At 42.7% G+C, this 24,773-nt stretch overlaps 1 protein-coding gene across 2 annotated transcripts in view; it reads right to left on the bottom strand.

Moving 5' to 3' along the window:
* CRADD (CASP2 and RIPK1 domain containing adaptor with death domain) overlaps positions 1-23,926 on the bottom strand; it is an 83,310-nt gene extending 59,384 nt beyond the window's left edge. The window contains exons 1-2 of one of the 2 annotated variants that reach the window (XM_026123210.2): positions 23,801-23,926; positions 20,136-20,441 (exon numbers count right to left, since the gene is read on the bottom strand). In XM_026123210.2, coding sequence (XP_025978995.2) covers positions 20,136-20,433 — 298 coding nt within the window. In that variant the 5' untranslated portion in view covers positions 20,434-20,441; positions 23,801-23,926. Of the gene's footprint in view, positions 1-20,135; positions 20,442-23,184; positions 23,479-23,800 lie in introns of those variants that run through there. The other variant, XM_026123211.2, reaches the window with a different exon arrangement.
* Positions 23,927-24,773: the final 847 nt, after the last annotated feature.

Here is a 24,773-nt window from a genome sequence, read left to right as displayed (position 1 = left end):
AAGTGACTTTGAGCAGCCCAGTATTATTTGGGTGTGTGGCATGTAGTGGAGGGGTTTGAGGAAGCCATCTACTGAAAATGTAAGGAAAAGACTCTTGTAGGGTTGTTTATTGATGCTCAAAGAAGCAGGTTTTTAAGAGACTATACATAGGGACTGAAATGTAGGAAGTAAATACAGCAGTCCTAAAGGGATGGGGAAAGGGAGTTCACTGCCCTCAAACTAAGACTTGGGCAATCTTTGGAAACCAAAGATGTATGGCATTTGGGTAACTGCACCAGATCGGGCCAAAAAGCAAACCAAAACATACAACAGACCATGTCGGGGTTTAGAGACAACTTGACAACAGCATGTTAAGAAATGGCCTGTGACCGACAAGACGGGCAGTAAAAAGGAACAGTTAAGCCTGGGTGAGTAACCAAGAATTATGAATGCATGAGAGCGAAGAAAGTGTTCTTTAAAAATGCTGCTCACCGCCACAAATAAACTGAGACCTACATATCAAGTAAGGCATGAATTGAAAAGGCCGTTGGAGAATGACGCTGCAGTCAACAGTGGGGAGCTAACAGGCAGGTCTCTGGACCGTGACATCCACATTTACCCTCAGCTTTGCTTTCACTCCAGCACTGCCAACCCTTTTTCCATGTGTATGACACTATTTGCTGTTTTGTCTAAACGCCCAGCACCCAGAGTCATGCTGCCAAACCTGCTGTTCTTAGTTTGCGTGAGGGAAAGAAACAATTTTCACGATGAAGGCAGAGGGAAGACTTGAAGATGTTAACCCTCAAGGCTTAGAAATAAAAGCCAAGCATTATCCACTTCTCCATGCCTGCGACTGGAGGTGGTGTGCTCCACTCACTCCCCGAGAGACGCAGACAAGGGAGCCATGTGATCTCAACCAGGGCTGCAGGAGACATCAGATTTCTGGGATCTTGGTTTAGCATCCACACAAAGTTTAGTCATGGTTCAGATCTAGACCGGAGTCCACCATTTAAATCTCTCTTCGCCAGACACAACTGTCACATAAACAACATTTTCTTCGGTAACATTTTTTCAGAACGAGAACAATAAGATGGCATGTGTAACTGTAGCCCATCTCAGCCACCCATGGGAGTGGAGCAGACAGCTACATTAACTTTTTTATATCATCTCTGCTATTGAGTTGAAAGGGGAAATTCCTTCTCCACACACATTTTGCATGGGTAGTCAGCAAGCCCTGGACAAAGATTAAAATCCACATGGAGTAAATTACAGAATAGTGTGGGAAGTTCAAGCACCACAAATCACTTTGATCAGAAATTCTGAAAAAAGTACTGTAAAGCAACAATGATGCTGTTAGAGCAAACTGAACTCTTTAAAAGAGAACTGATCCTGAATAGTCAATTATGTGGTACCATTTTTAAAAATAATCAAGTCGAGGCAGAACATGACAATTAACACACCAGACATTACCAGCACCAAGCTTATCTCAGTTCCAGGGGAGCAGGGCAATACAAAAACATTAGGATGAGCATAGTGTTAGACAGTCAAATCAAAACAGGTTAAGTACAGGAAAACTGAGGTTTGTGCAGCTACTGAAACCACGAGCTCAGCTGAATGACTACTTATACTTTAGACCAGTTTCCTCTTCTTTCCCAAATATAATACATTTGCTGATCACAGTCTGCTGAACCCCTAGAAAAACTGTGATGTAGTAAAAGATCTCTACCATGGTAGGTTATGAACACCTGGCACTTTCAGGCTTCACTGCTGGTGTTAACTCGCCCTCACCCCAAGCAGTGAGAGGTGCCTCGTGAGAAAGGCTCAGATCTTTGGAAAGTGCTTCCTCTGAAACGTAATGCAACTGGGTCTCTGGTATTACACAGGTCAGCTGTAGTTTCTTTTACCAGTTTTAAACTTGGACTACTACAAAAGCTTCAGGGCCTAAGAGTAAAATGCTTATGCAAGATCAAGGCTTTCATGGATTTTTTATTTAGGCACTTTTTAATAGCAAAAATATCATTGCTAGCCTTTAGGAAGCCTGGGAGTTCTGTTGCTGTTAACAAGAGCTCTCTTGCTAGTCCTAGTGCCTGGTAGGAATACGGGATGTTTCTCCTTTTAGGTGTTACACCATGCCATCTCAGTCTGAAGTTCAAATTTTTCCTGCATAACCTTTAGGGCAGGTCACAGAGGAGGCCTGAAATCTAGTGCCTTCAGGCTGGGATGTATATGATAAAAGTCAGTAGGTGATGCAGTGAATTCTACTTTATAGTTTACATAACAAGGTTTTTTGGAGCTATTTAAATCAATTATTAGCAAACCAAATGGTTTTCATGTCAGTGTTTAAAAGTGCTACTATATACTTTTCTTTACAGATTACAATTCAATTGTTCAACCACAGCTAAGAAAACATACCTTGGAAAGGGCAAGGGAGCTACAAAAAGACAGACTTGCTTAGTTCCTAGAAGTTTGCTGGTTTACAAAGAAATCTTTGATATAAAGCTTTTTCCACCTGTAGCTCACAGACATCTTTCTCATGGTCCAAAAGAAAACAAGAACTAATAAGAAATATGATGAGAAAACACAGAACAGACTGGACTGCACACATCAAGAACACCTTTGCCTTAAACTTTCATAATATTAAAAGGATGATTTGTGTTCAGATCAAAATGAAAACAAAGCAAAACTTGCATCTTCAACTTGTAGCAAAAAGGGTTATAATTGGCTTCATCTCCAAACAGGCATCAGCTTTTAATGTTCCATTTCAAGATTTCATAATGAAACTAGGCCAATTATTAGGCTTTGCGGATTGATCCACACGCTACACAACAGCTGCAGTCTATACAGAAAGTGAAACACAGAAAGTAAATTTCATCTTTTGCTCCGGATTTAGTCATGTAGAAAACTAACCTGAAATTACGTTCTCAGATGCTGGTGTGTTATATAGCATAAATGTAACACAGACTTTCGGTACTGGGACAAAGCTCCAGCTGCAAAGTGCGGCTTGTTCAAAGCGCAAGGAGCTTTTCTGAGCAGACTGCTCAGCTGGCTGCTGCTTAGAGCTTAACACCCAGCTTGTACGGAGGGAAAAGAGTTAATGATTTAAATTCTCAAGACAAGCAATTTAGCTTGCTTCTGTACTAAATATAATCCAATCATGCAGTTTTCCCCATGAAAAAGCATCAGGAAAAGCAACGCTTTTCCGCGTTTTTTCTTTTTCTCCTGATTCCAAAGATTCACCGCTCAGCATGGGAACATCATAAGGTAAGGGAGAGCCTGCCAGAAGTACCAGTTCTCTACAACAACCTATTTTCAACTACCTAAACATGTATGTTTCCCATAGGAAATAAACTAATTACACATCCATGTATATTTTGAATTCAAGGTACCAAAAAAGGGTGACCCTCTGAAAGCTGAGAGCAGCTCTCACCACTTTTTCATGATCTTTAGGCAAAAAACAAGTGCAGAATTGGTAGTAGTTCTGTCAAATAACTACACCCTCTTTGGCATTCCTAAAGCACCAATCACCTTGGTGTGCACATGCCAATATTTATTTTATAAACCTGGAATGATGGGAGAAGATTATCTAATAGCTTATTTTCCAAATCTGACTATCTTGATCCTAAATCATACTTTGTTTTGAGTGACTGCATCCTGCCTCTACATCTGAGGTAATTCATTTCAGTGCTCCAGGCACAGCATATGCCATTTCTTCAGATACACATTATATGATCACTTTGCATGAAAATAATTATGTCTGGGGTGCTAAAAGATGTAATTTTGACTAAGTAGTTCCCAGCCAAATTAAAAGATCAAACTGAGTATTAAAAACTGCGTGAAAAGGCAGTGACTGAAAACCCTGGAATGAAATGTTCACTCTCAACTTCTCCTTTCCTAGGCATCTGCTCCTGCCCACTGTTCTGACCAGCCTTCCCCAGCTGGCACAGATGTCAGAGAGCAACACATGGGAAAACCAGGAGAATTACAATAAATGGAAGCAAGGGAGAAGCTTGAGGGTCGAGGAGTTAAAAATTTTCAAAAGGCGGGGCAGAGAGGAGCCCCAAACAAGGCTTCACCGACCCCACTTCCCAGACGCATGTAAGGTGCCAACAGATGCCACCTGGCACCTCTCTGCCTGGAGACAGGATAGCGAGAGCGAGTGGCAATAGGTCCTACCCCACTGTTGGGATTCCCCTAGTCAAGCTTCCTCCTCGTGGCGCCGTGGGAGGCCAGCTTGACAGAGCCTGGAAACAGTTAACGATGAGTTGCTGTGACTCACTGGGGTATACAACACATGACAGACCTCAGGTCTGACCCAGCACAGCTGTCCTTTCAACCTCTCTCATCCCAGTGGCTAATACTGAAATGCAGAACAAAACCTCAGACACCTTTCCTTTTACTGCTAAGACTTTACAGGCAAGGAAGCTTTCTGAGCATCTACAAGTCAACTACAGGAAAAGGAAGATTACTAATAACATAATGAATCCCACAGAACAAAACCTTCCAAGCCTTTGTGCCTCTACAGCTCAATGGCAAGGCAACGATGTGCCTACCAAAAACACTGACCCTAGCTGGCAAGTTCAAAATGTGGACTGAGTAAGGGTTCGACAGCATTCCGACAAAGTCTTCAGAAAGCCCCTTTTTCAAAACCAAAGTGGGTAAGTCTATAAAACATAGCACAAGCAGTAAGCTCAACAGCCGCAGTAGGAATGAATGGGCATCTACTGCACAGCTGAAATGACCTAAGGACAAAGCAGGAGTCACAATTGTACTTTAGGATTTATAGCAGATAAACTACAGCCTGGAAAAAATAGGAGACCATGATGGCAGGAATGAATGTTCTTTGCGAAAGAAAGATGAGAAGCTTTTGTAGGAGGAGGACACTTCAGGGCTATTTTGATGTTGCTGATTTTTTAGTTCAAGGAAGATATGATATACAAAAAAACGAATATGACAGTCGAATTTAGTGGAATGCAGAAAACAAGTGTGTAGATACGTCAACAGCAGTTCACTATAACAAGGCAAAGCAGCCAATGCTTTGTACCTTCTCTATGTATTCTATGTGCCAAGAAATTTTTTTTTATCTTGTGATACTGTTGGACCCAGAAGCTGATCAGAAAGGACATGAAATAATAACACACCCACTCCAAACATCTTGACAAAGGCAGAACATCCAATCCTAGAGCAAGGTCCAAATATGATTTAGCTTTTAGATTTCTAAAGAAGATATTACACAATGATGTTCAGTTTGTTCTCAGAAATGCTATCAAACTCCTTAATGGTATGTATGACCAATGTGTTTTGTGCTTCAGAGTTAAATCAGCTATATGTTGTAATGTTAACTGATCTATGAAAGCGTTACGCATAAGGAAATAATAAGCTGAGACGGAAAAAGATATTCGGAATGGGGAAAAAGCACAAAAGTTGTGGCTGAAACATGACTAGAACCAGATAAGGACTGGAAAGAAGCAGAAACATTTGGAATCAGGCCTACACAGAAGTGGTGTGGGAATACAAGTGGCTTCCCAGTGGATTTTATACCCTGCTCCTGTACTACCATGCTCAATAAACCAAAAGATTTAATTCATTCAGAGAGTAACTCTTCATTAGTAATATGACATTGTAAATGCTATTTTTGATGCACAAGACTAAATTAGCAGTCTAAGTAACTAAATTAATGGTGGTAGTGCTATGGGAGGAAAAAGAGCTAGAGCAATGACTTGTAGAGTCAATAGGAACTGAGTACTAAAACAGCAAAAAGCCACACTTTTGGCGTACAACAGGAGAAAAGGACTTTGTTTATTAGTGCAAAGCCTAAAAGTGCACAGCTGTTAGCTGGGGCCAAATCAGAAGGCTAATTAACACCTGGCAGTACCGAGCTTCTTGCCACCTCCCACTCCCCCCATCAGGAGTTTGTATGCTTTGTGTCTGTGCCCATTCTGATGCTACAGGATTAAGTTACTAGAGCCCCAATTCCAGGACTCCTGTTTAGCACATCGGTGTTCTCCAACATTCCCGAGTCTTGTGTGGAAAGAGTTCATAATCGCCCCCCAGACAGTAATGCAAGACAGTGATGAAGTCTGAAGAGCTTCAGGCTTATCTGGATATGTATAACTCAGACAACGTTGCTGACATGATGACAGTTTCCCAGAATGAATCCACAAGGTAAAGACAGCAAACATAAAAAACAGTGTCTTAATCTACACAGATTTGAGGGTTTGCAATTTTAACTGGACAGTATATTACTTAGTACAAGAAGCATTAGCACAGCTGTATCTTGCACAAGTAATTCACAACCTTTCCTCAATTCATGCTAGGAAGGAAGGAGGTGTCCTGAAAGCCATATCAAAATGTGGACACCCTGTATATTTCCTTAGCTTAGACCTCTGAAGTTTTATGGACAAAAGTACCCAGTATTTGATAGAGTTCAGCAACAGAAAGCTCAAGCTGAAGAAAGAAGCTGAAGAAGCATACAATGGGGAATTTCACCTTGGAGGATGCTATCAGGAGGGAAAGAAAGTAAAAGGAAACCCAACTCTTTAATATTTAAGGCCAATTCGAAAGGCCTATGCACAAAAGCAAAAAGCTAGGTCAGTCTTTCTGAACATTTGCATGATTACAGATGATTACGGAAGACTTTACAATGAATTTCATGATATTATTGTTGCTATCATTATCAAGATTCATTTTCTTTAAACAAACTCAAAGTGATTTCAGCATAGACTCACCGAAGAGCTTAATATGAAGAAGCAATATATTTGTACAGGCAGGACAAGAGAAGAAAAAATAGTGCACTGCTTGCCTAATCAGAATATAATGCCTCTCAACAAAAATACCCAGTGATACAGAATGAATGTTACCAAGTGCAAGAGCCACTGAGCTGTGGAAGTACTAGCTGTTCAATCATAAATTCAAGGCAATAAAAACCATGTAAAATTACAATCTCCTTCTAAAGACTGAGGAGTTCCTTTCAGGCCTTTAAAGTGGGCAGTATATCAGATTAATGCAATGTCACACTAGTGGCTAGGCATATTAATTTTATATAAACACAGATCTGGTAACAGTCATTAAAAGGTAGACGTTTGTGCTAAGCATGTATCATGCATCTGTCTTACCTACGGTCTGTGTCTGCCCATTAACCATGCTGCATGTTGAAAAATCCCTAATATACGTACAATTTCAAATAGACAAGCAAAACAGCAAAAGGAAGATCACATACCTACTTGAGCATTTTTAAACAACAAGAATATTGTTATCTATGATAACTAGGATTGCTATAAATGAAAATGAGACTCTCAGTTACAGGGTCATTTCTTCTGGATTCAGATGGAAGGTGGGGACAGAGGGTTATCATCAACCCCTTTCCCCCAGAATAGGTGTGAATTATTTCACCAAAATCCATGTACAATTTCTGGGGGAGCTAGGTGCATTAAGGATAGGATTCACAAAAGCCAGCACACCAAACAGGGAGCTGCCTAAATTAGCCCATACAAAACAAGCAGGAAAGGAGCTTAAGCCCTATCTTATTTCTTTCTGGGACTCAGATATGTTCCTTTCAGCTACTGGGAAGCACTTTAGTCCAGTGAAGATTAAAGATTCAAGCCCTCTCTTGGAGTGAGGCCTCTACCACAGATTTACAAAACAGCTGACGGGGCAGTGGTCATATGAAACATAGACATACTGACTAAGTCACAAGGCAGTCTCCTTGCTGTTACACTGTGGAGTCATATTCAATTATTCCACGCAAAAAAATCTCCAGAGATTTTTTTACAAGAGGATTTTTTAAGAGAGCATTGAAATCACACTGCTATCCATGTGTCAGAACACCATGACATGTACCAGAGCGGGCAGCGAGGGAAGCACCCTAACCACGGTGCTGCTGGCTGGCAAGGAGGCACAGGCTGCTCAGCTCGCTGCCAGCTCCTGGCAGAAGACATCACCTGCTCTGCCGGGCTGTGCTGAGAATGCCCACGGGCTCGGGGCCTGCAGGCAAGAGCGGTGGAGAAACACCTAGCTGTGTACCCTGACACTAGGCAGTGCCGCGCTGCTCCATACTGTTAAGACAGAGGCAGCCTGGGACATGCCCAGAGCAGCGCTTTCAGCGCCCGGGGAACTTAGATTGCAAAAACGGCAGCGCCTAGGGACTTGGCTCTGAGCGTAGACAGCAACTCAGAAGAAGATTTGAGGATTCGCATTTTGGAGTCAGGTGCCTGCAAGTGCAATTTCCTACGAATCCTAAATTAATTTCTACTATGAGCAGCCAGCTAGCATTTCTACCTATAACCTTATGTGACTTTTAAAACAAGTATTTTACAGGTGAACTTCTCAGAATATCAGAACATGTGAAACAAGGTGGCAATGATAAGAGTGTTTGGCAACCCTAACTACAGCAATCACTGTTCAAGGATAGAAGGAGAAACTGATCTCATGTAGGATGTGGCAGAAGCGGATCACAGAGAAAAGGATGACTTTTTAATTAAACAGAAGAAGAGCTAAGCATAAAGAAAATGTCTTGTCATTTTGAAGAGCTAAGTAAACATGGTCATGAACCACAGTAAAGAAAAACATATTTGAAGAAATCCTTTCTTTACACAGGGAGACTGGAAAATACTGTTTTTCCTTTTTATTCCAGTTTCATTTCCTCAACAGTTCTTTTGCTGAGGATACACGTAGCCCTGCCTAAAGATGGAATCAGCTGTCCATTAAGGAAGCTTACCTCCTACTAGAGCAAGTCAGAAAATCCCAGTTCTGGCAGCTTAGTTAGTTAACCCTTTACCTGTTCAAAACTACACATAGTCCCTTCACTCATTCATAGTGCATGTTTTATTAGAAAGAGCCAGAACTGAAACAGGCTGTTCATCAAAGAGCTCAACACATCATTAAGTACAAATGAAAGGTAAGACTTTCAAAAGCAGCAGCACAGGACTAAATCTGCCTTCTTTAAAGCCAGGGGAAGCTTACCCTTGATCTTGAAGGGGAGGAGGGCTGGGGTTGACTTGGGTTAACAAGAAGTAGTTTAGAAAATCCCAGACAAGGTGGTGAAACCCTCAGATTAAGAAGGCTGCCAGCAGAAGTGGTGCACTAATGGCAGTTTATTCCCCTTGACCTGATGCATTAAGGCTTATTTTCTGCACACACCAACTGTGTAATATAAATCAAATCAGCTCCTTCTCTAGAGGTACACTGGAAGGAACACTGAAGCTTCGCTTCGTCCCAATGTTGTGAAATAGAGGTGCTTGTCAAAACACATGTACAACTCCTTGCCAATGCGTCAGGATATGCAGGAGCACAAATCTGTTCACAGACAAAGTAAAAGCAGGAAGAAAACTTTAGAAAGAAAATCTGACAGTATACTGGAACAACGGTTCAATTGCTCAGAGAAGCAACAAAATAGGCTTTCTGTTTACACAGACAATTGCCAAACAGTTAACAACTGGCTTTTCAAGTCTTGTATATAAAGCCTTAAATCTCCTAACTAGGTAGACTGCAGCTGCATCCCTCTGAGGTTACAATGAGTTATACCTGGGTGCTCCCATTCTTACTTGTATAAACATGTATCAATAAAAACAAGTAAACAAATCTGGAAGGAAAGCTTAGCTGCACATGGCAAGGCAGGGAGGACCCTCGGGATATAATAACCACAAGTTAACTGTATCTTAGAGGAGCTTCATGACCTGTGTCATAGAAGTCCATTTCTCAGTGACAAGGTAGCCATAACATTGCTGATATTCTCAGGCAACAGGAAAAATGCCATAGAAGCCCGCAGTCTGCAGAAATGATTTTTCTATGAGGGTCAAGACATGCTGTCATGTCAGTGAGGGAAGGTGGCAGAGTATCCATTCCTTCACACACAAAAAAACCAAAAAAAAACCCCAGCCATCAGTGGCAAAATCTTTGTCCTACTCAAGTACTCAAGTCAATAGGAGTCTGGCTAGTGACTGCAGTGGAATCGAACTTTCACTACAAGACACAAGTCAACATTTTTACTGACATTGGACAGCAATGCAACCTCCACAATACACGCAAACTAAGGTGGGTGTATTTGTTGTTTGGCTGCTCTTTAAAAACAGCATTCACAGTCTTAAATTATAAAAGACAACAGATTGTCTCTCTGCAGTGGGAATACAACAATTAAACAAACATTTTCAGATGGCGCTCCAAGGCAATTCAGGAGGTGTTAAAATAAGAGCTGGCCAGCTCTGAAGGAAAATATTCATGAAGAAAAATTTTGTGAAAAGAAGTCTAACAAGTCTTAAGTAGGAAGTTCTCTCACTTACTCTGGAGCATATATTAGTGTAAACATATAGGCCACAAGGGGCATTAATTAGTATCAACAGAATGCCTGTACTGGTACATAATGCAAAAATAATAACTGCATCTCACTTTTTCATGTTTACCCACTGTCTATATCAAATCACAGGATCACATCCTGCAAAGGAAGATCACAGAGGACCGCAACTATTTTTATGGAAGTAAAAGACTCTGGCACAAGTTCATCATACTATGGTGCAAGTCAAGGAGAAAAATGGACAGAGAATTAAGATATATGGTCTAATGGAAAACTGCAGGTAGTAAACTCCATAAGCCATTTAGAACTGACATTCCCAAAGACAAGAAACAGCATTATACCTAAATAAGCAAAGAAACTATGCATTTATTTGCAGCAGCAGCAGCTCTGGTATCATCTACCTCTATATTTATGTATGAATACAGTGTTTTGGAAAGAAAAGATTCCAAGACTGCAGGTGTTTATGGACAAAACCACCTCATCCACTGGCCCGAAAAGGTTACATCTATATTAGCAAGCAGTGCAGAGCAGTAGGAGAGGACCTATAGACTGATAGAGTGTGTGTTGAGGATCTGACATGCAGCCTTTACACAGTTGGGAGGTTTCACTTCTGACTGGCTCTATTCTGCTTCCTTAGAACTTGGGGCACATTTTCCTGTTTAGTTTCACCTGAAAGAAATCCAATTCAAATGTTCCAGTTTTAAAAAGCACATTCCTAACCTGAACTAGACATACCCAAAGTGCCCTATGTCAGCATCAGTTACATTTTGGATTCAAATCCCACAGTTTATACTGAGTACACAGAATGTGGTGCCAAGCTTATAGAATCACAGAATAATTTAGGTTGGACAAGACCTTTGGAGGTCATCTAGTCCAACCTCTTGCTCAAAGCAGGGCCAACTTCGAAGTCTGATAAGGTTGTTCAGGGTCTTCTCCTACCGAGTTTTGACTGCCTCCAGGAATGGAGATTCCACAGCCTCTTTGGGCAGCCCTATTGGGGCCACAACATTTGCTGGCCAGTGCTTAACCTCTCATGAATTTTTTTTCCATATATCTAATCAGAATTTCTCTTGCTGCCTCTTATGGCTGTTGCTTCTTTTCCTTTCGCTGAGAGTCTGACTCCACCTTTTCTATAAACCCATATTAGTTAAAGACTGCAGTCAGAGTCCCTCCCTGGCCTGCTCTTCTCTGGGAACAAATTCAGTTTTTTCAGCCTTTCCTTGGACATCATGTTACACCAACTATCTTAGTTGCTCTTCACAGGACTCTCTCCAGTTTGTCAATACCTCTCTTGTATTGGGGGCCTGAAGACACATACAGTATTTAAAATACGGTCTCTTGAATATCAGCTACTGGGGAATACTCACTTCCCTCAACCTGCTGGCTTTGTTCTTGCTAATGTGGTCCAGTATATGGTTAGTTTTGATTATCACACTTGCTGTCTTCCAAGACCCCAAGCTCCTTTTCTGCAGAGTTGCCACTAGCCAGTCAGTGACCAGACTGTCCTGTTTTGTGAGAATTTTGTATCCCAGGTGCAGAACTTTGCACTTATCTATACTGAACTTCGCGGGGATCCTGCCAGCCCATTCCTCCAGCTTGCTGGGATCCCTCTGAGAGGCAGTCCCAACTCTCCTGTGTCAACAGCTCCCCAAGGTCTAGAGTCATTCTGCCTTCCTGATCCAGGCACAATTCAGAAGATCCCAGAACACAAACAAATGTGCAAAGTTAATTCACCTACAGGCGTCCTGAAGATACATTCCCTCCTGGTCACTCAGGTCACTGACAAAAAGATTAAACGGCATTGGTTCCCCATCAATCCTGAGGAACACCACACGTAACTAGCCTCCAGCTGGATAATACTGAACCACTGACCGCTAATCCTTAAGCCTGGTGGCCAAGCCTATTTTCACTCACCTTGCAGTCCACCCATGCAGTGCATACCTTTCCAAGTAGCCACAGGAACGCTACGGGAGACTGCTGAAAGCCTTGCTTAAGTCAAGGTAAATGCAATCTACTCCTTTCACTCACAGAGCCAGTCATTTTGTCATAGGTGGCAAGAATCAAGTGGATCATGCATGATTTATCCATGGTAAATCCATGCTGTCTGTTCCCAGTCACACTGTTGTCCTTCGTGCACTTGGCTTACCATAACCTATCAAACATGATAGACAGCAGCCTCTCAAAGACATTGGCTGACTCTCTCAGCACCCTCAGATGCATCCCGCCCAGTTCCATGGACTTGTATATGTCCAGTTTACTTGGGTAGTTCCTAACTCTACTCTCTTCTACTATAAACAGCATCTCCCTCACCCAATCTCCATCACTTGGCACAGAGACCAAGGAGACCTAGAACAGACCTTAAGTATGAAGACCCAGGCAAAGCTGACACTGAGTACCTCAGCCGCTTTTGGGTCCTTCATCAGTGGTTGCCTGCTGCATTCAGCAACAGGCCAGCATCTTCCTTAGTCTTCCTCTCCCTGAAGTTTTCCTGTAGAAGCCCATCTTGTTGTCCTTCATGTCCTTGACCAGTTTCAAATCCAAATCAGCTTTTTGCCTTCATAACTCTATCCCTACACACCCACACAATGCTTCTACATTGCTCCTGGGTAGTCTGTCCTGGCTACTTCCCGGACCACCTTCCCCCTCCTAGGAAATTCCTCTCCGAATTTGAACTCAGTTGCAAGTTCCTCATTCAGCCAAACTGGCCTCCTACCATGTCTGCTTATTTTCCTGCACACTGGAATGGACTATTTTTGTGCTTTAAAGAGGTTGTCCGTGGCGACCAATCAGGTCTCCTGGGCGCTTTGCCCTTCAGAGCTGCCTCCTACAGGTTCCCACCAACCAGTTCCATGAACAAGCTGAAGTCCAGGATCTTTACTCAGCTACTTGCCTCCTTCACTTCCCTCAGGATCTTAAGCTTTAGCACTCCATGGTAACTGCAGCCAATACTGATATTAACAACCACATCCCTAAACAATTCTTTCTTATTCATGAGTAGCACAGCCAGTAGTGCACCTCCCCCTTAGTCCACTTACCTAACCCATTCATAAAGATAGTCTCTTCTGCACTCCAGAAATCCCTTGGATTGCCCTACTGTGTTATGTTTCCAGTAAACAGGTTAAAGTTTCCCTGAGAAGCAGGGCTTGCAACAGGGGCACTCTTTAAAGAAGGCTTCAAAGGATCATAGGACAATTTAGATTGGAAGGGACCTCAGGAGATCTGTATTCCAACCTCCTGCTCAAAACAGGATCAGCTGTGAGATCAGACCAGTTTGCTCATGGCTTTTTCCAGCTAAGTCTTGCCAACCTCCAAGGATGGAGACTGCACACCTTCTCTGCGCTCCTGCTCCACTGCTTCGTTGTCCTTATGGGGAAAAAGTTTCTCCTTATATCCAGCAAGAACCTCTCATCCTCCCACCATGCACCACTGGGAAGAGCCTGGTTCTGTCTTTTCTTGATAACCTCTTTGTAGGTACTGGATGCCTGCTATTAGGTCCACCTAAGCCTTCTTTTCTCCAGGCTCTGCCTCTTTTTGATCAGGCAGTCTTAACAGATACCACCACAATGTACCCCTTAGTGGCCTCCCCTCTGATCCTAATTCATAAGTTCTTGACCAGCCTGTTGACCATACCATAGCAAAGCTCTGTGCATTCAAGACACTCCTCTGCATAGACTGCAACACCTTCCTTGTCTTCTAGGAGCCTAAAGCCATCCACTACACCACTGCAGCCATGTGAGCCATCCCACCATGTTTCTGCAAATCCAATGATATAGCTCTGTGACCGTACATGGACTTCCACTTTCTCTCACTTGTTTTCCATGCTGTGTGAGGGGGCACTTGAAATAGTTGCCCCACTTTATCGAAGGCAGTGCAGGAGCAATCCCCTGTCATGCTGTCCCTTGTCTGCTTCCCCCATTCTCTGTTCCAACGTTTATATGCAGGTTTTGGTCTCCATCACCTGATGAACCTAATCTAAATCCCTCCTCATGGTTAACAAGCCTGCTGGTAAAGATGCTTTTGCCCCACACTGTCAAGTAGATCCCATCTGTTCCTAGCAGTCCTCATTTCTTGAAAAGGGTCTTGTGGTTGTAGAGTCCAAAGTACTGGCCATGCCACCAGGTGCACAGACAACCTGCAGGATGCATCAGCTCCTGCCCAAGCTTTTCCCCTTGAATGACAGAGTGGAGGAGAACATCACTTAGGCTCCATCCCTTCACTCCAGCTTGCTGAGCCCTGTAGTCATCCTTAATCTGCTGAAGGTCTACCCTGGCAGTATTACTAGTAGCAAAGTCTGTAGGCTGGACAGGCCTTAGCAATCTGTGATACCTTGGATTCAAGCCCTAGGGCAGCAGCAATCCTTGGAAGTCATGAGATCTGGTCAGCAGATGGATGGCTCCATTCTCTGCACGAGGAAGCCCTCAAGCCCTATTACCCATTGCTCCCTCTTAGTATCAGTTAAGAGTTATAAGCACTGGTATGAGATCAGACACGGCTGGTCCAATAACTTCCCTTGCCAGCACTTAGTCCTCTTCTCCTGTTGCCAGGGCACTATACCTGTTATTAAATCTGTATTATTATTAGCCTCACGTATCTGTGTCATCAAGGCTGATATCAACTATGGTTATCTCCTTCTGTTAATTTATCTGAAGGAAACAGTTCGAGACAGGACAGGAAATACTACAGTTCTTATCAGTGTTGCCTACGATCTAGGCTCCCCAGAGCAAAAAATATAAATGTAAGTAGCATAAACACAGCTGCTTATTAACATGGCAAAAAAGCAACACAGCAAATATTCCCTAAGCTATAAAAAAGATCTTATGTTCATACTCACACGCATTTAAACTGACATGCATACACAGAATACTCTGTGGAACTGGAGAAGTTGATTACTTGTCCATATCGTGATTCATGCTGTTTATTGAGTGTGCGCACAGACCTTTAATGCCAGACTTCACAGATCTCACTGTGGTCAGGAGCAAAGCCAAAGCCATAAATATAACACCTGATTTTCAGGGGAGCATGGAAAAGAGTTTGGGAAATTCTCCTGCAAGGATATAGCTGAATCTCTCAAGAGAACTTGGGAGCATTTTCTACAGCCTTCAGGGACTGGAATATGACACAAGGGCATTCCTTCATCTCCAGGTCAGTCCAGTGCGGCCAAGGCTGCTAAGCCCATCCCTTTCCTTCAGACAAACATGGGAAGAAACTCCCCCTTCTGTCACTGGGCCATACAAGAGAGGGGAGGGAAAGAGAAGAAAGAGGAAAAAAAACACCCTCTTCTGTCCACCATTTTAGAGAGAGAAAAAGAATTCATCAGCTGCTGTCCTATCTGACATCTAAATGGAAAAGGAAAGAGACCAGGCTGTTTCCTCACATTAGGGGTCAGAGGAAGCAGGATAGGAAGAGGGCAGGAAGCAGGCAACAAAAGGTAAGAAGAGATGCTAAACTTCCCCATGCCCTAATACTATTGCATTTGAATCAGAATTCTTAGAAACCTACAACCCAGCTGCGGAAAAAGGACTTTGGTAAAGCTGGGGCCGGGTGAGGGGGAGAGAGCGGGGGAAGGAAGGAATGCTTCCTCAGCAAAAGCACATGTTTTGCTTTGTTTTGTGTTTGCATGCTTCATCCAAAATGTTACACAACATGAAGCTTCATATAGGTATACAAGAACACTCATTCCTCACATGCCCATGAGAAAACCCCGATCACATCAAAACAGGACAAAAAACCCCCACCCCACTTACACCTACAAGACCCTAATGCAGACTCCTGGTGAGGTACCACAACAAAGAGATCATGCATTAGAAAATATCCCTTGCTTAGCTGCGAAACAACAGCCTTCTCAAGATGATCCTGCGTGATTCCATGCCCCAAATTCACTGACGTTTGCCAGGACAGCAACTGCTGCTGCAGAATGCCACTGCAAAAACTCTGTCTCAGATTTTTCTCTTTCTCACCATGCTGTTATTTCCTGTGAAGAAATAATGTATACTACAAAGACGTGCACTACTAACACGTCTAGAAATAAACAATTTTATAGCAACATATAGTTTATGTAGAAACATAATACTTGGGCAAAAAAATTCCTGAGCAGGGAGAGATCAGAAAACCACTCTGATAAATGCCTTCAAAGCTTATATTTTTTTTGCTCAGTGTAAAAAAATATTGAGTAACTGTTTGCTGTTCCTAGAAAGAATGGAATTTTGTTGCCAACAGCTGTAGTCTTGCATAGGAATTAAATACTATATTGAAGATTTATGCTCCTGACAAAGGCATAAAGTTAGCTGAACTAGGGCAGAAAAAACAGAACAGTCTTTTCCTAATGGAATAGACTTGCAGTACTTTTGTTAGCTCTTATCACAGCAAAAGTTTTTATCTTCAAAAGCAGAAACTCACACTGTGGTTTGATGTTTAGAATGATTTATAAGTCTTGCAAGGCTACTATGCACTGAGTGAACCGTTTTATTCTAGGTTCTTAAGCAAGAAACGTACCCTGTCATCTTGAAATTGGACTATTTTAGGTCATTAATAATTACCTCCAAAGCACATGACTCTGAATTTCCATCCTGACAATTTTTGGTTTTGTAATCCTGTTTTCCCAACCTTAAGAAAAGGTTTTCCTGAAGTTGTGACCATCTGACAGAACCACACAAGAGAGAGCAGAAAACTGATGCTAGTCAACAGGCTGTCACATGTACGTAGCAAACAAACAAGGGGAAGCAATCTTGGGTCTCTTTGGTGAATTTATACAGATGTAAGTAGCCCTACTTGCCTGCAAGTCACTCTACTCATTCCAGTGGGAACTCTGCTCCTTGTGCTCTGCAGGATTAGGGCCTTCTGTGCTCCTTGTAACAACAGCAGATAACAGTACACAGAACTGTAATTTTTAAATCAAATTGACAATCAGCAATAAAACTCAGGATATCAAATTTTTTCAGGTTCATTTATTTGCAAACAGCCAAACAGCATACTCTGGGCTGAATCCTGGGCTGATTTACAGACACACTCTGTGCTGCTCCATGAACATTATACTGAGTTACACGAGTTGTGAACTGATAAATCCATTGGCTCGGAACAATCTGCCCAAAGCCTCACGATGGGTCAGTGGCAGTGTCTTGTTTAGGTCTCAGACTTTGGCTTTCATTCCATAGCTGCTCAGTCCACCAGATCATAATTACAGGGCTCTTAGAATGTTACTAAAAATGTTTTTATTTCTGTCCTCCTCCTAAAATTTCTGTGTTTGGTTTCTGTTTTTTAACTAGTGGAAGAAAACAAATTAAAAGCTTCTTAACAAGTACAGTTGTGATTTTATTTGACTGGAATCCAACAAACTATATTTCTCAGCTGAACCAAAGAGAGCAAGTCTGATCTCTTTGAACAAGATGCACAATAATCCAAAGACCTACATAAAAATCACTGTGCAGGTGCCACAGTTTTCATGCTCAGACAGGGAAAAGCTAATACTGAATTTAAAAGTCCTACATGTAGTCCTTTAGAAGTGAAAGAGACTATAAAATAAAGCCTTCCTTCAAGGAACAACTTGCCACCAGTCCTTCATCCTGCAAAAGATCTGCAAAAACTGAGGCTACTTTGCTTGAGTAAACAGAATTTTAACTGAGCACAAACAAGTGAACAGCAGGCAGGCGATTTCCATAAGTATGCATGATTCAGAGGAATAACGATTTAAAAACCTGAGCCCATAAAATCAATTTTCATTTTAAAAGTATTATGGTTTTAGAAAAGGTAATGTGTATATAGTAGGTTCTTTTCATTACAAATGGATTCTTTAAAACAAATCGCCAGTGACAAATCATCATTTATAAGAACTGTTTCCAAAAAGGTAGAAGTTAAGTTATCTAGCACGGCACTAAAGAATATACTTAATTTTAAGTATGCTTATATTTTTATTAGAACCAACAGCTTTTTCAATGTTTAAAGTCAAGCATATGCTCAATACTCTACTGAGACAAAAGCTTACAAGTTTGTTGTTCGGAATGCAAAGTGAGGCTTTTTTATCCCAATCCACATTTTTTTTCATGCAAACAGCACTGATGACATCACCATAATTTTCAGTTAATTTCAGGATGCATTGATCATTTATTAAGGTACACGTGGTGCTCCCAAAGAACAAGCAACAAATATTAAAACTGACTTGGTCATTTGCCTCTAATCCTGTTTTTACATTTTGTATTATCACTGTAAAAATAATGCTAACCTTTGATCTAATCTGGAAGTCTTTTCTAGCTTACACACAAGATTTGGCAATAGGATTATCAGGCACAGTCAACCCACTTGAAACCAGAGCACCTGATATGCATAAATACACCATGTTAGTCATAAACCATCAAGAATGGGAAGAACCAATCCACAAAAGAATAAACATCTGAAACTATTTTTCGAGTAACAAAATATGTGATCTTGAGTGTACTTGGTGGCCATGTGTGTGTGTCTGTGGAACTGTAGACATTATTCAAAAGCTTAACGAGCAATTAGCAAACACACTGATTTGCAAGGCAAATACAGAACATTAACATGACAGGATTTGTCATATCAACAAAGTCTTTTTCAACACTTCCAATACCACAAGATTGCATTGTGCTGAGAACTCACAGTGTTTTCACCTATGGGAGGCATGTGGTATTTATTCTCGAAAAAGTTCTATAAGGTTTTTTTACCCGGTTCTGCAGCTGGGGAGCAAGCATAAAGCAATCTACACACACGTCCAACAGAAAGAAAAGCTGTCATAATATTCCATTAAAAATGTCCTAAGGTAAGATAATGTCCTATTTGTCCAGCAGATCTTCACAAAACATTCTCGGGTGTGCAGCTAACTCAGGTGCAGGCATGCATGATGTTCAATAGTTCTTAGTAACACATCTTCACAAGTTTAGAGTCTCATGCAAAACACACTGACACTGGAAAAATCACATCATGTGCATCATAGTAAGATCGAATCCAAATCAGGTGAGATTTGATGGGAAAAGAAAAGCCGTTAATCAGACTGGTCAGAAACAATGTTCCCAAGTGAGGACTACTTCACTATTTAGCTGGTAACATTAGGATAACAGCTCAGGCATGTTTCAAAAAATCTTTACTAGGACAGGAAAAGTGTATTTTAAGCATTTTTCCTCGTACTTCAGAACAGCTCAACAATTGCATATGTGTATTCAAAAAAAAAAAAAAAAAACTTCAGCGCAAACATCAAGCTCAGAAAACTGTTTTAGAAATACATCTAAATGTCAGAAAACAAGAGATTTGACTAAATAAGATTATGTAACATCCACTAAATCTGTTCGCTCCTAAGCTCTTTTTAAAGTTAAGCAATGGCTAGTAATTTTGGAGGTGACAATCCTAGACATTTGCACTCTGATAAACATGATAAACTACATAATTCTAAATTAGTAGATACTAAATTAAAACTATTAAAACCATAATAAAATCAAGTAAATAAAAATCCTGCCAATATCAACAATACAGAAGTGAAACACTGCAAAATATGCATAAAACATAGATTAATTAGGTATGGATTGCGAAGAGACTGCTGTTCCGCTAGTTAAAACCACTCTTTACAGTCCGACCCTTTTGTGGTAAGGGAATCCGGGTCCCACATCTCAGACCTTCCAAATGCAGCCTTTCCGTATGGAAGCTGCTGCCTCTCAGTATCCAGAAACTCTGCCTTGCTCACTCCCCAAACTTCGCAACACTCCCTGGCATTTAGTTGGCTTCCAGGAAATTCAGGCTGTGCCCTATGCTGGTATCATGCTCCCTATCTGTATGATGCATAACTTGAAATTACTGGTACACTTAATACATTCAAAATTACAGCTGAGAACAAGCTTCAAAACATCAGCAATAACAATTCTGGCCTTACCTGCAGGATCTTCTACTGTCATTTCCTTACGCTTAGCCTTCAACTTGTCTTTAACCCATGGGAACTCCTGCAAGGAATCCAAGAATACATCAAATGCCTTGGGTCCTCTAGTAGGAAGAATATCAAGCAGCATCATGGTTTTCCTTTGACTGGTATTTTGGGATTTTATTTCTTGAACATGACTGTCAGTGAGAATGCCTTCTTGGTAGAGATACTGAATAACAAGTCCATCCACGAGCACCTCTGTGCAGAGCTCCAGACGCATGGAGCGTAGAAGTTGCTTGTCTCTGGCATCCATTTGACAACCTAGAATATGAGAAAAGGAGTAGGAACACGCATGGAGATTAAAATACTTCAATCTTTAACATCCGGAAGTGATGTTTGGTATCCGGCAACCTTTAGAAAGAATGCCAAACTTGGAATCACTGACCTGGGAAAACTATTAGTGATCCCAGCCATCTTTCTGCTCAGATTTCACTGTCTCAGAAACTAAAATGCAGCCATTTCTGGGAAGTATTAGACAGGAGGGAACCTTTGGCATTGTGAAGGCCAGTCCTTTGTTGGAACAAACAACCATGCCAAATAACACCATCCATTAACTGGTCAAGGTCCATACTAAAAGCAGCTAGAGTATTCGCCAGTCCCTAAGAGACTCTACCCCCCCAAAATTAAACAGATGGCACAACTGACCTCTATTACCACTGTCTCTGACATTGTTGCTGTTGCAGTACTTCTGCCACAGTAGCGGAAAAGCAGCAGCAGGACTGACAGAAACAGCACAGCCAGCAGCAAGGGTGACAGAGTCAGCAGGTAGCTTTGGCTTATGCAATGCGTATTAATTTTAGAAGGACTAGAAGTGCATCTTATACACCAAGCTGTTCTCTCCTCTGACTTATCCCGGAAAGCTGTTCTAGAACTTCACTGATCTGATGATGAGAAAATTTCTTCGAATTTCCATTTTAAAATTATTCATCTTCTATTTACAGGCATTTGTTTTTCTGCCAAAACTGTTCTTTAGCGTAAGTAGATCTTCTCCCTCCCTGGTATTTACCCTTCTAATGCGTTTATAGAAAGCAATCGGATGCCCTCTGTCAGCTTCCATTTCACTCGAACAACACTCTGACTAGACAAAAGTTGGAAAAGATGCATTTTATAGCCACTCTACAGGAGAGGACTCAAGGCCCAGAGAGACTAAGCAACTTATCCCAGATTATATCAGGAGTTAGTGCCAGAGCTGTGAACTGAATCAAGACATCTAGCCTAGTCATTAATAACAAACACATCCTTAGGTCATTAATGGCACTTGAAAAGGAAAATGACAGAGGAACACAATTAAATACTTTCTCATGACTAAATCATGAAGCCGAAAAAACTGTAGCAAGTGTCAGCTGTGATTACTGAGAGAGCTTCTGATAATTAAACTAGAAGCTGCTGTCCTGACAGCTAGACCTTGCAGAAACCATACTTCAGCTTGAAGATACAGGGAGAATCTGAGATTTTCAAAGCTTTTGTAGGAAACCTGCTCATGTCTTCAAATTGTCAGAGATGCCTACTGACTCCCAAGGCCCCATCAAAGACACACCTAAATGGCTTGGATGTTAAAATCCAGGGCAGGCATTCAACAAAACATGTAGGCTCCTAAATGGCATTTTGGACAGAACGTAAGAGCTTATGGCCAAAAGACAGAGACAAGAAAACCCCATCTTTGACATCCTGTGATAAAGCCACTCTGACAAAACTTTCCCTGAGTGCTGAAAGCAATGTTAGAGGGCACCTTCTCAGGAGGACTGCATCTTTACTGAGCTTGCCAGTAGATTTCTGATATCCTGAACTGAATTTTGAAATGTCTGCCTTCTGCCTAGGGTCATCTGGGAATCAAGCAACAGCCATCCCAGCACAGATGTTCTTAAAAAAGCCTAATTTGCTAGGCATAGCTCAGACTGTATCAAACTCCAGAGACAATAATGCAGGCAATGTGACAGAAGAACAGCAAATGAGACAGAGAACTGGATTCTCTAGGCTGATGTTAGGATGCTCATTTTGGACGGATGAAACTGAAGATTCTGGTCTCTACATAATACTTTTTCACTACTGGGAGCAATCACCAGATTAAAACAAAACCAGATACAATTTAGGAAGCAGATCCCCACTATTTCTCAATAAAGAAACCCACTATTTTCTCAATAAAGCTGATAAAGTGCTTGCACAATGCAAGAGAGGCATCTAACCACAGCTCTGAGAGAATTATCTAAACCCAGGCAGAAAAGAGTTTCTCACGCTATGAAGCCCCGCTGTCTCACATTCTGTGTTGGTCATCAAGGGGCCAATCTAAGAGGCTCATCCATGCACTGAACAGGGAACACTAAGTCAGTTCAAAACACTTCTTCAGTTTCCCTTCCTCATTACTGGTCCAAGTGGTCAACACTTTTCAAAAGTGAGGCCTTTTCAAACGAGCTCTGTCTGCACCTTCTTGCACTGAAAAATGCCTTTATGGTTACGAATCTGAAAGGAGAATTTCTGTTCAAACAGGCATTTGGCCCACTGACATTGGTGCGAGCGCAACCAAGGTTTTGAAGTGCATCAGGCCCCTTAACAAAGAGGTCACTGGCACAGAGTTTCCTGATACTTAAAGCTTTTTTTTTTTTTTTTTAAGATTAAGTATTTCTTTATGTGTGTTTACTATGAGGAAGAAAGGGCTGGTTCAGAGTTAGGAACTAAGCAGTTGGACATGGAAGTTTATCAGGATTTTGGTGTGTAATGCTCCAGGGCCAGAGTTTAATGCAGCAAAGAACTAATTTCAATCTCAGCCTATATCTAAGGATCCAGAGTTAAGCACTAGGATAATTTTCTCTGCTAATACAGGTGCTAGAAGGAAAGCAAAAATGAGACTCCAGTTTACTTCTGCTTCAAAAATGAAAGGATGATGCAGCTCAAACCTTCCCCAGGTACACTCCAAAAATGTATCTTTTCACTGTCGATCCAAACTTTAAGAAATATATCTCCTTCTTACGATGAATGAGCACAGCCCTTGACTTATTTCCGTACTCACATGGACAAGTTTGGATTCTTCTGGATCCACTGATGTAGACTCTTTCCAAGAGCAGGGATAAAACTTTTGAAAACCTGGATCTACAAAAAACTTCCCAACCCTACAAGGAACATTTACTTAGTTTTTGCTAGAAACACATCTGCGCTTTCCCAAACGCCAAGGGGACTGGGCTGCTTATGCCTGCCTCGGTACGATAAGGTCAACCCTACCAAATCCGTGAGCGGTGCGGTCAGGCGCAGCGTGTCCGCATGTTACAAAAATCCCCAAGAAAAAGGAGAAAAAAAAAATCAAGTTGCGCTTGCAACCGCGCTGCGCACGGGACAGAGGGGCGGCTGCTGGCGGGGAGGCGCCTCCCCCCGCCCCGCTCCGGGCCGCGCCGCCGGCGAGGCCTGTCCTGCCCGGCCCGGCCCTGCCCGGCCCCGCCGCGCCACCGCCGCCCGCTCCGGCCCCTCGCACGTTTCGGCCCGGTGGGCGGCGGCGCGGGGGAGTCGAAGCCCTGGCCAGGCCCCGGGGCGGGCTCTCCTCGCTCGCCGGCGCCGCGCGGCTCCCTCATCCCCACGAGCGCGGCGCAGCGGGCGGCGGCGGCGCGGCCCCTCGGCCCCGTCCCCGTACTTACGGGAGGGAAGCGGGAGCTACGCGCGGCGCCTTCACGCCCGCGGAGCCGGCGCGGGCGGCACCATCTTTGTTGAAGGCGAGCGGGCTTCGCCGGAAGCGGCTCGCGGCGCTGCCGCCGAGGAAGGGCCGCCGCCGGCCGCGGTGAGGGCGAGGGGGTGCCGCCGCCATGTTTGTTGTGGGCAGCGCCGCGCGGAGCGGAGTGTCCGTTAAGTCAGTTAGCCCGGCCGTTAGTCGGCCAGGCGCGGGGAAGGCTGTCCGGCGCCGCTGCTTGTCCTAGCAGAGGCCCTTTTTTTTTTTTTAAAAAAAAAAAAAAAAAAAAAAAAAAAAAGCGAAGTGCGCCGAGGGGCCTCCCGGCAGGAGCTGTTTGTCTCGGGGGCTCGGCTGTTGTGTTTTGGACGGGAGCAGAGTTAGGAGACCCTAAAATCAACTGTGTGTGCTGCTCTCGTGTCTTTTTTTTTCCCAAGGTGGGGGAAAAAATTAGCGTTCCTCTATAACGATAGTAAGTTAGAGGCTTCAGCACTGCAGACACGCAGCTAAACCACCTCTATGCCAAGGCTGATTTGAGCCTTCAAGAAAAAAAAAAGAAGTAGATGTTGCCACAAGCAAAAAGAAAAAAATGAATAGGACTTTTAATGTTCTTGAGGCTAGCTCTACGTGAGCTTTAGCCTGCTCTGAGCAACATGGACTTGTGTCCTGCGCAATTACAACGTTTCTCAAGCTATGTGGCCTTGTCCCACATACACGGCGAAACCCTTGGGGTAAGTCTGTGCTGGACTGGGCCCTGCAGCCAGCCTCAGCAGCTGGGGTGAAATGAGGGCTCAGGCTCCCTTGCTAACAGCTCAGTATTACTTCATGTACAAAGGGGCTGTAATGAGAAGGCATTTCCATGAGGAAGGCTCCCTCCTGAGAGCTAACATCTTGATTACCTACTGTTCTCCTACCATCCGGACCTTTAGAAAATGGAAGAGTTGTAT

This window comes from Dromaius novaehollandiae, chromosome 1 (genome assembly GCF_036370855.1).
Source record: "Dromaius novaehollandiae isolate bDroNov1 chromosome 1, bDroNov1.hap1, whole genome shotgun sequence".
In the NCBI taxonomy this organism is placed as follows: domain Eukaryota; kingdom Metazoa; phylum Chordata; class Aves; order Casuariiformes; family Dromaiidae; genus Dromaius; species Dromaius novaehollandiae.
This window is presented reverse-complemented; position numbering and strand designations above follow the sequence as displayed.